Here is a 13010-nt window from a genome sequence, read left to right on the forward strand (position 1 = left end):
TTTCTGTTGAAATGAAATTTATTTTACAAAATACAGAGAGAAAATTTTATCACTCCCCCATATTGAGTGTGAAGCCTTTATTTTATTTAAGGGGCCATTTTATTATATTTTCAAGTCCTCAATGGCCAAAACAAATGTACAGAATATGATGCAACACTCAAACTATAATGTTTATTATAAATATGAATTTTACGGGTTATTTATTTTTTTCCTTTTGAGGTTTCAATTGCTTTGAGGATTGCAGGGCAGGTCAAACGATCCTGAGGTAGCTATATATTTACAGATGCTTTAAAAAAAAAAAAAAAAAAAAAAAAAAAAACTTAATGGGGTTTGCTGAAAAAAAAAAGTCCAAACAACACAATTGTGTAACAAACACACTCAAATGTAAATGATTTGATGTTATTTGTCCATTTTTCATCCTCCAAAAAGTGTTGTGAAGAACATCGGAGTCTTTATTTCCCGTCTTTGAAAAGGGGTGGGGGCATGGGGAATTCTCCTTGATAAATGAGAGGACGGGTCATCTCCTAAACCTCCGAAAGGGCCTGCTGTGTGATTTGGAGTAAGGCTCCCAGCGCTTCCTCTCTGGCGGCTTGTTGTAGACGTAGGCAGACGGGCCCGAGTACTCCTCATCTGGATTCTCCTCCATCATCTGCAGCTTGGCCTCGATGGCGCGGATCTTAGCGCTTGTACTTGACGACACAAACACAAAATAATTTCAAGACCAAGTTAGCAGGCTTAGAGGGGAATACTGTCCGAGAGTAGCAATCATAGAGTGAAATATTAAATGCGGGATAAATGGTACAGGTGAAAAGAGGAAGAGCAGGAAAGAGATGATGTGTCTGGATGATGGAGGAAGACTGGTTTTATTTCCTCTCGTGCAAGGTGTGAAGAGCGCCATTTCGGGTCTACACTAGAGTGCAAGTGAGCGGTCTGTCCCGAGAAGTGCTCTCGAGATGGCACCCCGTGCTCGGAGACAGCGTCTCTCGCTAAGAGCCCACAATCTGCTTTATTTACCACGGCCTCAGACTATTGCTGCTCCTAAAAATAATAGTGGGGCTTGCTGACATGACTGGCAAACAGATGGTCAATGACATAGACCGTGCTTCTTATTTTGTAAATGCTTTTATATGAAGATGAGTTATCATCTGTTTAAAAGTCATTTTTTGGGGGGGAATCTTACTGACAAAAAATATGCAATCACCAGTTGGAAAACATGGAGAGCTGCTTATGAACATCCAATATTAAAAATTTTAAATATGGCAAAGTACATAAGCTGTCTTGATTTAATAAAGTAAGATGCTTCATGGGTTTTTAATTCAAGGTCAATTTGAACACATTTAAACAACTTGCCCTAAAATTGCCCTTGTCCTCAGGGTAAATTAAAGAGGCTGAAAGAAGACACAGCTTTACTTTTAAAATGTTTAAGAACCTATGGAGCAAAGGGACATTTCTGCCTGGATACTTTAACCACTTGATGTCAATTTATGCAAATTTGCCACAAACCCATTCCACTCCAAATACAGCCAGAAATACTGTCTACATTCCTCCACACTTTTTCTCCTTTGTTTTTTAACACAAATTAATTCAGGCATCAAATAGTTTAGTTATAGGAATTAAAAGTTCTAGAACTCAAGGTGGCTCAAATTTGGAATTGCAGATGAGCAGCGTTACGTCACAGATGTAACTGCCAACTAAAAATTGCCACGTTACAGACAATATGGAACCAGATTGAGCCAGGCTCCACCAAGTTGTGCCAATACAGTATTCAAAAGCTAAATTGAGTTTTACAAAAATACTTAACATATATTTTCTGGCATCGGACCAAAACCTCTTTAAACCACAATTTAGGATTTTTTTTTATTTGTTCAAAGTCCATACAATTAGTCATATTGGTTTAACAAACATATTCACATGTTTTTCAGCTTCACAAATATATCTGCAATTTTTACATGCGTTTTATAATGTATGTGCATTTCAGATTTCAGATTTGTAAAAGGTTCAATCCTAGCTAGCTTGGGAGTTGTTGAACGTGCACGTGCAGATCAGGAGCTCATGTGTTTATTTTTTAGGCAAACTTCATGGTGTTGCAAAATGTTAGACAAAAGGGTCCACAGATATTCAGGGGTCTAATAGCTTGCTTCTACTCCATTCACAAGAAGGCACTGTTGCTTTGTTAAAAGAAACAGAAGCCTTCTCTCATTTCCTTTTTAAAATTGGGAGAAAAAAAAAACAAGCCTTTATCTGATATTCTATCATGTGTTTATTCAGCACGTTGGGCAACAAAATACAACCCAATTTTTTTTACCCTTGAGCTTACACTATTTGAAAAGAAGCCACTCTTCTTCTGCTGTTAATTTTCCTTATTCTACACTGCTAAAGCAGCATCGACCAAAGAGCGACCGGCCTAAAAAGAGCGTCTTCCAGGTGAAGGCAGAACATAAAAACAAGCTAGAAGGGAAAAAATTAGGGTCATATTTTGTCTCCAGAATTGTGTTAATTAGGCTTATTTTCCATTTTTCTAGTTGTAAATGGCACAACATTCATATTCAGTGGAGAGCGCCACACTGCCTCCTTGTGCACGGTGGAGGAATGGGCCTTTACATGTGAATATCTGAGTACCAGCGTGTGTCAATAATAAGGAACAACGTGACGTTTGTCTCAAAAATAAATGTGCGTGGCTGCCAATCCACAAATGCAGAATTTACAATGCAGAATTTACAATTTACAAATGGTAAAAAATGATAAATGTGTACAAGATATTCATAAATATGTGAAAATCTCTGATGTTTGTGAATCGGGAAAAACATGGACTTTGCAAATATGTTAGTGGATCTGAAAAACTTGAAAATTACTAGTGTATTTGAGAATCTGAACACTGCATGAAAATTCCAAATATACTTCATGAGTTTTAGTTTTAGTAAACGTAGACGATGTGCGATACTGTTGAAAGATGAATGTGCCAAAACTTTAAACGTGTTTTTCTCAAAACTAAAATTCATATTGCCGCAAGTGAATCAGTTTCTGAGCTATCATCATGTAATCTATACTTTCAGAGACCTAAGTCTTGTTTCGTGAAAACGCATCACAATTCTGAATCTCCAAAAAAGGTGAAAATTACAAAGATATTTGTGTGAGTAATTATTGAATAAATCTTTTCCCATTACTGAAATGGTATAAAGAAACACAAATGTGGATGAGAATTTACAATCAATCATCAATATTTGCCTGATGGAACACAACGTTCTACAAATCTTAAGACAATAAACATATTGTGGAAAAATGACTTTTTAAGTGCTCATATACAAGCAGTTGGCTCTCCAGAGTGCCGGCCACCCATAGAGTGAAATTAACCAAGTAAATCGTTCCTCTTTTCCTATTTCTGAAAGTAACCTGGGAGCAGCACATACTTGAGTGCATTGCAAGTCGATGCGATAGGTGAGTGGACGAAACCGCGCTTAGCGATGAATGCACACAGCAATTAATGAGTGTAATTTAAGTCACATGCCGTTTAAGGAAAAAATGTGTTTGTGTGTGCTCAAATAACCTGAGGTGACTCGTCGTCAAGGCTCCATCGGCTCCGTTGCCGCTGCTCGATGGCTCCAGACTGGAAGGCATGGTCTTGTCGTTACGGAAACCTTCAAACCTCTGCAGATGTTGTTGATGGCAGGGGCCAGAGCGAAGAGATGGGAACAAATCAAGATGGAAACACAGAGGAACACACAAATGGAAAGAGACAAAGCAAAGAGGTGAAATAACAGATTTGACGGTCATAGAAGCTAGCAGATTGCTTCTAAAATGAAAGAATGAAGGAGTTAGTTTAACATTTAGCAAAAACAATGGCAACACATGCAGAGAGGAGAAACTATCCAACAGACTGCCAACTTCACTCATTCCAAACATCTCGGCTAGTGAATTCTCATTACCTATGGAGGAAAAAAAGACAAGAAACAAAATGGGTGTCAGAACAAAGTCCGGTATTCACCACCTGATGCAATATTCAGCCAAATTTCACAATCCTCATGGCAATTCAACACCATGTAACTCCTAAATGCTATTGAAATTAATTGGGGGTGTCAGATTAACAAATCAAGTGTGTTAAATAATTGCAATGATCATTAAATATTACCCCCCCCCCCCCCCCCCACCAATCTTAGTTTTAATCTCTTACTTGATGTTTTCTCTGTGCTGATTAGTTCTATTTTTATGCACCAGGATTCAAGTGATTGAGTTATTGGGGGTTGAAAAATAAAGTGTCATTACACCCTAACCACGGATTGGCTGTCGTTATGTTTGGCATAAAATATAGGCTCTTGCTGTCGGTGGGAGAGCAAATTCAGGAGCAGAAGGAAGCCATGAAAATGGAAAAACGTGATGGTTCAATGAATGGTAAATTTAAGTTAACAAAAACCTCATGGCGGAACCTTTGATAAAGGTGATATGCATTCTTTGTAAAAAGGAGTTTGATAAAAGAAACGCAAATTTAGCCAGAATTTTACCGCATAAATGCAAAGTACCCCATTGTGACTGCAGCCATAGCTAACAAAAAGCAGCAAAGACAAAGAGGAGAACAATATGTATTTCTTTTCTTAGTAAGTCAGTGCAGAATCAAATCGATGTCACAGCATTGTTGTAAAAATATATCTCTCACAAAGCACCCAATTAGATTGCTTAAGAGGCAGATTAAGTTTTCTAAATGGTGGAAATTGCTATAATAAATAAGCAGAATTAGGCAAAGGTGCTGAAAAGTGACACTGTGTGTGTGTGCGTGTTAGTATGTGTAACTAGAGGGTGTGATTCATCTTTATACAGGATATCCCTCCACTATTTGCCAGTGAGCAGTCTATTGTTAAGAGACAAGAGTTGTACTGAGATCCCACTGCTCTCTGTAAACTACTGACTGGAAACGGGACACGAAGAATGGTGCCATGAATCGTCTTTTTATTTTTTGCAGTTACAAAATTTCAGTCACTTGAAGCCTTGAATTAAGGGTGATATTTCACCACAGCCACTCTTAAAGATGACATTTTTTTCACTTTTTTTCCTTCAAGTCACTGCCATAGATGGAACATAGCTTATGTAGATGCTTGTGCAATACCGGGACAGAGGTGTGAGGGTGTGACACTTACCCTTACCTGTGCGTGTGCCCATCGCACAACCAGTTTCTTGGATAGCGCTAGTTTGCCGTTCAAGCACTGGATGGCTCTTTCGGCCTCCTGCAGATCAAATATGGATCAGTTTATTGTCTTGATTTTGCACATGGCAGCACACTCTATTCATGTTATTATCACAGTTTTTCATTTGGTTAACTATTTATGGCCTGGAAATCTAATCAAAAGCTGCGAATCTCATTTAACTACGTTAAATTCAGATGAGCAAATTCAGGTTTACAGAACTCTGTTGTAAACCGAGGACTCCACGTATTAATGAAGCACTTAATCTGGGTGTGTGAGTAAGTGTGGTTGGTGTGAGTGTAGAAGATAAACACACACTTCCTTTGTATAACTCTTCTGGGAGGACTTCATAGTCAAATGATAGACACTGGCTGTGAAACTAGATGCTTATCATGATCTCTCCCGGCTCATTCGAAAACAAATACAGGCTGCCCGGCAAGATGTAGAAGTAAAGGCGGGGTGCGGGGTCTTCTATGGTTCTTTAAAACAGAACAGAATCCGCTGCAGTGACACAATCTACTTCGTTGGGATTTTCTTGACATTGACAAATTATCATAGAAGCGACAGTCGGGCCGAAACCACTGAATCTCCAAATTTTGTGAATTCAATTTTGACTCTCCAATACTATTAGTCAGTCCCCACACAGGTCAGTTATTTATATAATTACAAATTACTGAATATTATAACCTGCGTATTTTAATTGTCTACAACATTGAAAAAGAATGCAAGGCAAACATTTTATTTGAAATAATGTTCTTGCATTTCCACTAGTCTGAATCTGGTAATCGATTGTCGTTGCATTGGTTGAATATGAATTGGGCAGATTTAATCTACCCGTTTCCAAGACACAGCCTTTTTGGCATTCGTTTGTTCACAAACTAAAATCTACGTTCAAACCTAGAAAATAGAAGAGTCCTTACGTATATTGCTTTCTTGAAGGAGGGGAGAGGACGTAAGTAAAAGAAGAAGTTAAAAAAAAGTAAAACAAAAGTAAAAGAAGTCAAAGTAAAAGAAGAAACAGAATTGAGAAATGAGTAAAAAAACAAAATGAAAAAAATAAAAACAAGTAAAGGTAAAATAAGAAATGGAAGTGAAAATCATGAAAAGTCAAAGGAAGTAAATGAGGTCAAAGAAACAAGTAAAGAAAGAAAATAAGATGAAGTAAAAAGTTAATAAGTGAAAAACAAAGTCAAAGTAAACAAAGAAGAGTAAAATAAGAAGAAAATTGCATGCACTTCTTTGCTGCAACCAACAGAAGCGCTGTTGACTCAGCCCCAACTAAATTGCAACCCCGCGGGAAAGAAAAGAAAGAGGAGAACCCCTCACGCGCTTCAGCTTGATGTGCTCACTTTATAATGATACATATTGTTCAAATTCATCATGTTATGTACCTCTCTGGTGTTGAAGTTGACAAAGCAGTAGCCTCGCGGTTGCCCCTCCAAAGGGCCGGACTTATGAAACAAAAAGTCAAACTGTTTGACGTGGCCAAACTTTTCTAGGAGCTTCACCAAGTGATACCTGCCAGGAGAGGAAACATGGGAAACACATAAATCACCCAAAAAGCCACAGGGGGGCAAAATGAGTATGCGATTCATCTTGATTTATTTGCCGAAAAAAGCTGGGACAAAAGGAATCAGCTTTGCGTCCAGATCAAAGGGCTCGCCATCCTGCACCGTGCCACTGTACAGCGTGAATCTGTCAAGTGTACGGGATAATGAGAACGGCAGCTTTCCCCTGCCTGACACCTTTTTAGCAGCGGGCCAGCTGTTGTGGCACGCCTGAGACAGTAAATCTTTTATTGAGACAATGCCGAGGATACGGGAGCAGGACAATGAGGGAATAAAACAAAGGAAGCGTCCAGCTCCCCTCCCGCGCGCCCGACTCTGCACAAACAACATCCAGCGAGCGACCGAACTTAGATATGCGCTCACGGAAGAGCTATGCGCTGTGAGCGTTTGGCAGAATGGGTACGTCCAGGCTTGAAGCAGCATGGGAAAAATGTGTCTTCTGGGAAAAGAGGCAGGACAATGAGACCTGCGTCACCTGCGGTGTCCCGACATCCAGGCTCTACTTGTTCCAATGACAATGTATTAAAATCAAACTGAAATCAAAAGTCCCCCTCGGTATTTTTAGATTCCAACTTTCAGCTGCGTTCCCAATGACTACTGTATGATGGCCAATTTTTTTCCCCTCTGTTAATTACGGCTGGACGATTATGGAAAAAGATCATATTTACAATCACAGTGTCTTGACTGATACTGAAATCATGATCAATAAAACCATTATTCTTTGGTCCACATTTTCTTTATACCCTTGAATTTAAACAGGGCATAGCAGCACATGACTTTCAAAATTCTTCCCATAAACTTTGATCCCTGAGACCAATTTGCCAGCTCAAAAAGCACATGAGTCAGTGCGGTTTGTTAAAAATGTGATCAGTAACGGCAACTGTGTTGGGCTGTCAGCATCAGAGTGTGCAGAGTCATTTACGTCTATCACGCCAACCTATAGAGAGCAATCAAGCGCTGCTAGCTAGCAGCTAATTTATGCTAGCCGCAGCGTTAACAGAGCCCGACCTACTGGTAAACATTGGCATACATGTATCAATGTAAATTTTCTGTTTGTTAGTGCCCTGAATTGGTGATTGAAGGTGATTTCTTAACAACAGTATGTTGTTTGTATCAGAAATTGGAAACAAAAATTGGAGTGGAGTAACTAGTCCAACTTCAAAATAAAAGCGTACCAAGGCATTAGTGCCCATATTATAGTTGGTAAACTTGGGTTTAAGCCTTAAAATACCTTAACTTTAAGTAATTTTGAAATTGGCCTCACTTTTCCGTACTATTTTGTCATGAGCATTAAACAAATGTTGCTGCAATTGGCTTGACATCTTTTTTTTGGTATCAGTAATGCTGTATTTTTTTTTTTTTGACCAATGTACTTGAAATACTTGAGTACTTTCAGTCAATATAAACAACATTGTGCATCTTAGCCTTTAGGGGCAGTGTGTTGTTGTACATACATAAAGAGAGTAAAAGTCACACTTACAGCATGCACTATTAATAAAACTTACTTTTTCATCATTAGGAATAATATGCATCATTGAGTATGGCTACGCTATCTGAGTGTATGTCATCCGAGAGTGTTTGTGTGTGAATATTCCTTTTTTGAGGGAATATCACTTGTGGAGGTTGATGCTAATTTCCTGTTAGCATGTCAATGGGATTTTTCATTGACTTGCCCATTAGAATTAGTGACTTTTCTACAATTAAACATTTATTGTACTTCAATATAGAAGGAGTGTAATTCTTTGTGTTGTGTGCTTGGCTTTGCAGTAAACACCAATTGGGGAGTCATAGAATAAATAAAATGGCATTTAAGGAAGACAGAACGTCACAGTGTATTTAGTGTACTTTCAAAACAACGGGAACTTGCAAATGCACCATGCCGTTGTGTATTGTAATCATTTTCCTTCATGTTTTCAAGATCATGAGAAGTCAAAATCAAAATCACGATTACATTTTAATGAATTGGTTTCTCACTGTCAATGGTGGTAAGGGTGATGGGTGGGTGGGGGGTGGTTTGGGGAGTATGTCAGACTTTGCAGGACCCAAGGTGACGCCAGGTGAAATACTGTTTTGCTATGATCAACAGCCTCTTATTGTTTCGTTGTTGTTATTTTAAATCTCAGGAGGAATTGTGTGTATGCCTGGCACTACTAGGATAGCCATGTGACAATGCATAGTGTGTATGGAAGTGTGTATGGGATGTGGAGTGCAACTTTCCAAGTTGCAGTACAGTTGTACACTTGTACAGCTCCCTTGTGGGCTTTAGACCACAGATGACTTCTGCTTTTCCCAGACACCACCCTGCAAACATGATTAACCGAAGCCACTAATAGGCGACTTTAACACTTAGTAATATAAAATACACTGAAGTTCAAGTTCATATACGTATAAGATTTGAAATACGTTTCTTCAAGGCACAGTACTAGGCAAACATATATCTACCCACAAAAAACCCCAAAACAAAACAAAACAAAAGCAACCTCTGTGTCAGCGGTAAAAATACAGTATATAAACAGACTAGTGCATATACAATACAGACACTCCAAGAACATTTTTGGATCCTTGCAACAGAACCACAATGGACTCCGCCTCATGGGAGCTGTAAAAACTGCCGGAGGAAGAGGAGGAGATTTGGGGGGAGGAAAAGGGTGGGAGAACCTGCAGAGAGTGAGAGTAAAGTTCAGAGCGGAGAACGTTTACGGCAAGGTGAAAGGTGGAGGCGGGAGGATGCTGCTGTGAAGGAAGCGAGGTGAGAAGACAGTTAGTGGGAGAGATGAGGAAAGGGAAAAGGTGGGAGTTCATTTCAGATAAGAGATGATACAAGTGAACAGTGGCAAAGCAGCGATATAAAATATGACAAGGACCAGTGAGAGAACAAAGAGAACAATTCACAAAATTTCCAGTTAGTGCAACACCTACTCAAAGACTGATATCATACGAACCTTTATGTAAGTAATTTTGTCACAAGAATAGGAGGGTTTGGACACAGAAGCAGCAAACAGGGTACGGAAGTGGAAACATAGAAAGGTTTTTTTTTTTTTGTAACACAAAATCCAAATTAACCCTTTACTGGGTGTTGGAGCCAAAAAGCTTTTTGTATATTCTAATTTGTTTATATTAAGAAAGTTAAACAAATTGTCTGAAGACATGCCAATCTATGGTGGGTGGAACCATGGTTGCCATGGTTACATAAATACGTGCCAGTTGGTGATTGCACTCAGGTGCGACAGGGCAAGGGGCAAACAGTTTTCGACCGTGCGAACGTGCGAACGTGCGAACGTGAGTGGTCTTTAAGTTTGGTTTGTAACCCGAATTATTGTTTTATCAAGATATTGAACGAAAAGGAATGTGGACGAAATAAACGGATTGGCATATCCAACGCAACACAAAGAGACTATTGAAATTATTTGATTGACGCACGCGTCAAAACAAAACTTACCCAGTTGCCCTGCTGTCCAGCCTATAGGCAAAGGCTGTACAATGTCGAAAACTGTAGTCTTAGTTTGAGACGGACTACCAGTTTAAAGTATATTGGAAACCGAGAGGAAACGCAACGTGACGGCTGCTCGGTTTGGACGGCATCCGATCGTTGCATGAAAGGACAAATAAGTGCTGTTTCGCTGTGTTGTTGCGAAACTTGGACGGACCACAAGACTACGCCAGGGGAGACACGGCGTGCGGGCCATTGGCTTGGCTCAGCGGAGGCACCGCGAACGTTGGGACCAGCAAGGCAGCCAGCCAGAACATCCACGGTGAGCGGACGGCCGCGCTGCCCAGCCACCTCGCATCGCATCGCATCACACGACCAGGACAACGGCCCGGTGCTTGAACTTTGCATTGGGGCACTTTTCCAAACTTGGACAGGTACACTGTGCACATAAAGGTATGTAGCGCGCTACCAGCTGGTTAACAATATATGGCCATTTAAAATACTGTGTGCACACATAGGGGACTTTGAGGATAAAAAAGGTGTCAATACGAGCGCTCTGGTAAAATCCAATGCATTGGTGGTTTTATGGTTTCATCTCCGTTACGTTTTACAAGGTCTTGATTGTAATGTGATGAATTTCTGTGGGGTTTGACTGAAATAACAAGGTACTGTTTTACATTTCACACTGCTGGTTGGGTTTTGTATTGCAAAAATGGATTCAGGTAAAGGTGTTGCTCATGTTATGTGCTCAAATGGTGATGCAATGCAAATAATGGATGAACCTTCAGAGGGTGAAAAACGGTCTAATGTGACCACCACAGGTCAAAGTGCTCGCAGTGAAATTTCACAGGTTAAATCTCAAGTTGGGTCACAGGTTGGCTCCAAACGCAAGGTGAAACTAACACCAAGGGCCTTAATGGAGAAAATTGATTCATTGCAAAAGGAGAGAAATTCTAAATTAAAAAGGGCATCCAACATGCAGAAAACAATTGGAGAATTAATGGAAAATGGAGGATGCAAACAGGAGGTTCAAAGTGCACTTGTGAAATATCTTGACCTATGCAAAGGTGCCAGAGAGGCACAGTGTGCTCTTCTACCACTAATACCTCAAGAAGAACAATACAAACATGACATTTGGTTCAAGGCCAAAATGATCAATATCGATCAATTTATTGAGGAGGTCAATGATTGGACAAAAAGGACCCAAGCTGTGCAAAGTGGCGATGATGTGGAAAATGAAATCAATTCCAACGACAGCATCTCTAATGTTGAAAGCACAAAATCCACTAAAGGTCACACCTGGAGTGAAGCGAGTAGGTCCAGCACCTCTTCGTTGCGAGCTCGCAAGCAGGTAGAGGCAGACAGAGCTGCCCTTGTAATTCGTGCAGCAGCATTAAAGGAGAAGCATGCGCTTGAGGAGATGGAGGAAATGCTGCGAAAGAAAAAGGAAACATTGGAGCTGGAGGCAGAACTGGCTGCTGCCAATGCCAAAATATCAGTGCTACAATCTCCCACTCACCAAACCCTCTCACAAGCACCATCTGATGGAATGGACTCCTACTTTAGGAAAGGTGCAAGACCAAAAGAACCTTCGGTGGCACAACACACCCTAGCCAGAAAACATGAACCAGTCACACAACCTATCCAACCGCAGCCACCCCGACAACAATCTGCACAATCCTATGTACAACAACAACCGCCTCCTATACAACAGCAGCAAGGACTTATTTCACAACCACCACAGCAGCAAACGTATATTCAAACAAAACCACCACCCCGACGTGTACAACCACCACCCTTTTCACAATCACACATGCCTATGAATGCAGCATGGGACATTGGCCATACCACCCACAGGAACCCCCCTGTGGAACAAAATGCTTCTCAATTCAATGACACTTCAACGGTGTGCAACTTGCTCCAAAAACAAAATGAAATCACAGCCATGCTAATGGAACAGCAAACCTCTCATTTACTGCCACCCAGGGAGATACCATGTTTTGATGGGGATCCTCTACACTATAGAACCTTTGTTAGAGCCTTTGTACATTGCGTTGAGAGAAACGCAAGCAACAAAGGGGATTGTCTGTACTATCTGGAGAGGTACACCAAGGGTCAGCCGAACGAGCTTGTACGGAGCTGTCAACACATGGCACCAGACAGAGGGTATGACATGGCAAAATATCTTCTTGACCAAAACTTTGGAGATGAATATAAAATTACAGCAGCATATATGGAGAAGGTGCACAACTGGCCGCTGCTGAAATCTGAGGATCCAAAATCCCTTCGAGCATATTCACTCTTCCTTCGTCAGTGTTGTAATGCCATGGAAACGGTACAGTATATGAGAGAACTTGACATGCCAGCCAACATGAAAGTCATCATTTCAAAGCTTCCATATAAGCTAAGAGAGATTTGGAGAGTCTCTGCATGCGGCATAATGGAAAGACACTACCGCAGACCCCAGTTCACAGACATAGTCACCTTTATAGAGCGCCAGGTAAAGATAATATCAGATCCAGTCTTTGGTGACATTCAGAATAACACACCGGGCACAGGAAAGCCAATGAACAAATTGAAGTCCCAAGGCAAACCCAGGTTTAAAGGAGACAGCTTTGCAACTACTATCGAAACCCCTCCGCCTGAAGAAGAGCAAGCAAGATTTCCACCTAGTCCCAAGCCAAGTAATACTGCTCACAACACCGCCTCTTGTATATGCTGTTCTAAAGACCACACTCTGGATCAGTGTCCAACAATGGAGAAGAAGTCACACAGAGACAAACTTGCTTTTATAAAACAAAATGGAGTCTGTTTTGGCTGCCTTCGCAAAGGCCATTTAAG

General features: G+C 40.5%; 1 protein-coding gene across 3 annotated transcripts in view; it reads right to left on the reverse strand.

Moving 5' to 3' along the window:
- Nucleotides 1–13010, reverse strand: part of rbm18 (RNA binding motif protein 18) — a 21408-nt gene continuing 8398 nt past the window's right edge. For 2 of the 3 annotated variants that reach the window (XM_088435650.1, XM_088435649.1), the window contains exons 3-6: nucleotides 6563–6689; nucleotides 5127–5213; nucleotides 3545–3645; nucleotides 1–689 (exon numbers count right to left, since the gene is read on the reverse strand). In XM_088435650.1, the coding sequence (XP_088291776.1) occupies nucleotides 518–689; nucleotides 3545–3645; nucleotides 5127–5213; nucleotides 6563–6689 (487 nt within the window). In that variant the 3' untranslated portion in view covers nucleotides 1–517. The remainder of the gene's footprint in view (nucleotides 690–3544; nucleotides 3646–5126; nucleotides 5214–6562; nucleotides 6690–13010) is intronic. The other variant, XM_088435651.1, reaches the window with a different exon arrangement.

The sequence above is a fragment of the Hippichthys cyanospilos genome, chromosome 15 (assembly GCF_059441005.1).
Source record: "Hippichthys cyanospilos isolate Australia breed blue-spotted pipefish chromosome 15, RoL_Hcya_1.0, whole genome shotgun sequence".
NCBI classification, from domain to species: Eukaryota; Metazoa; Chordata; class Actinopteri; order Syngnathiformes; family Syngnathidae; genus Hippichthys; species Hippichthys cyanospilos.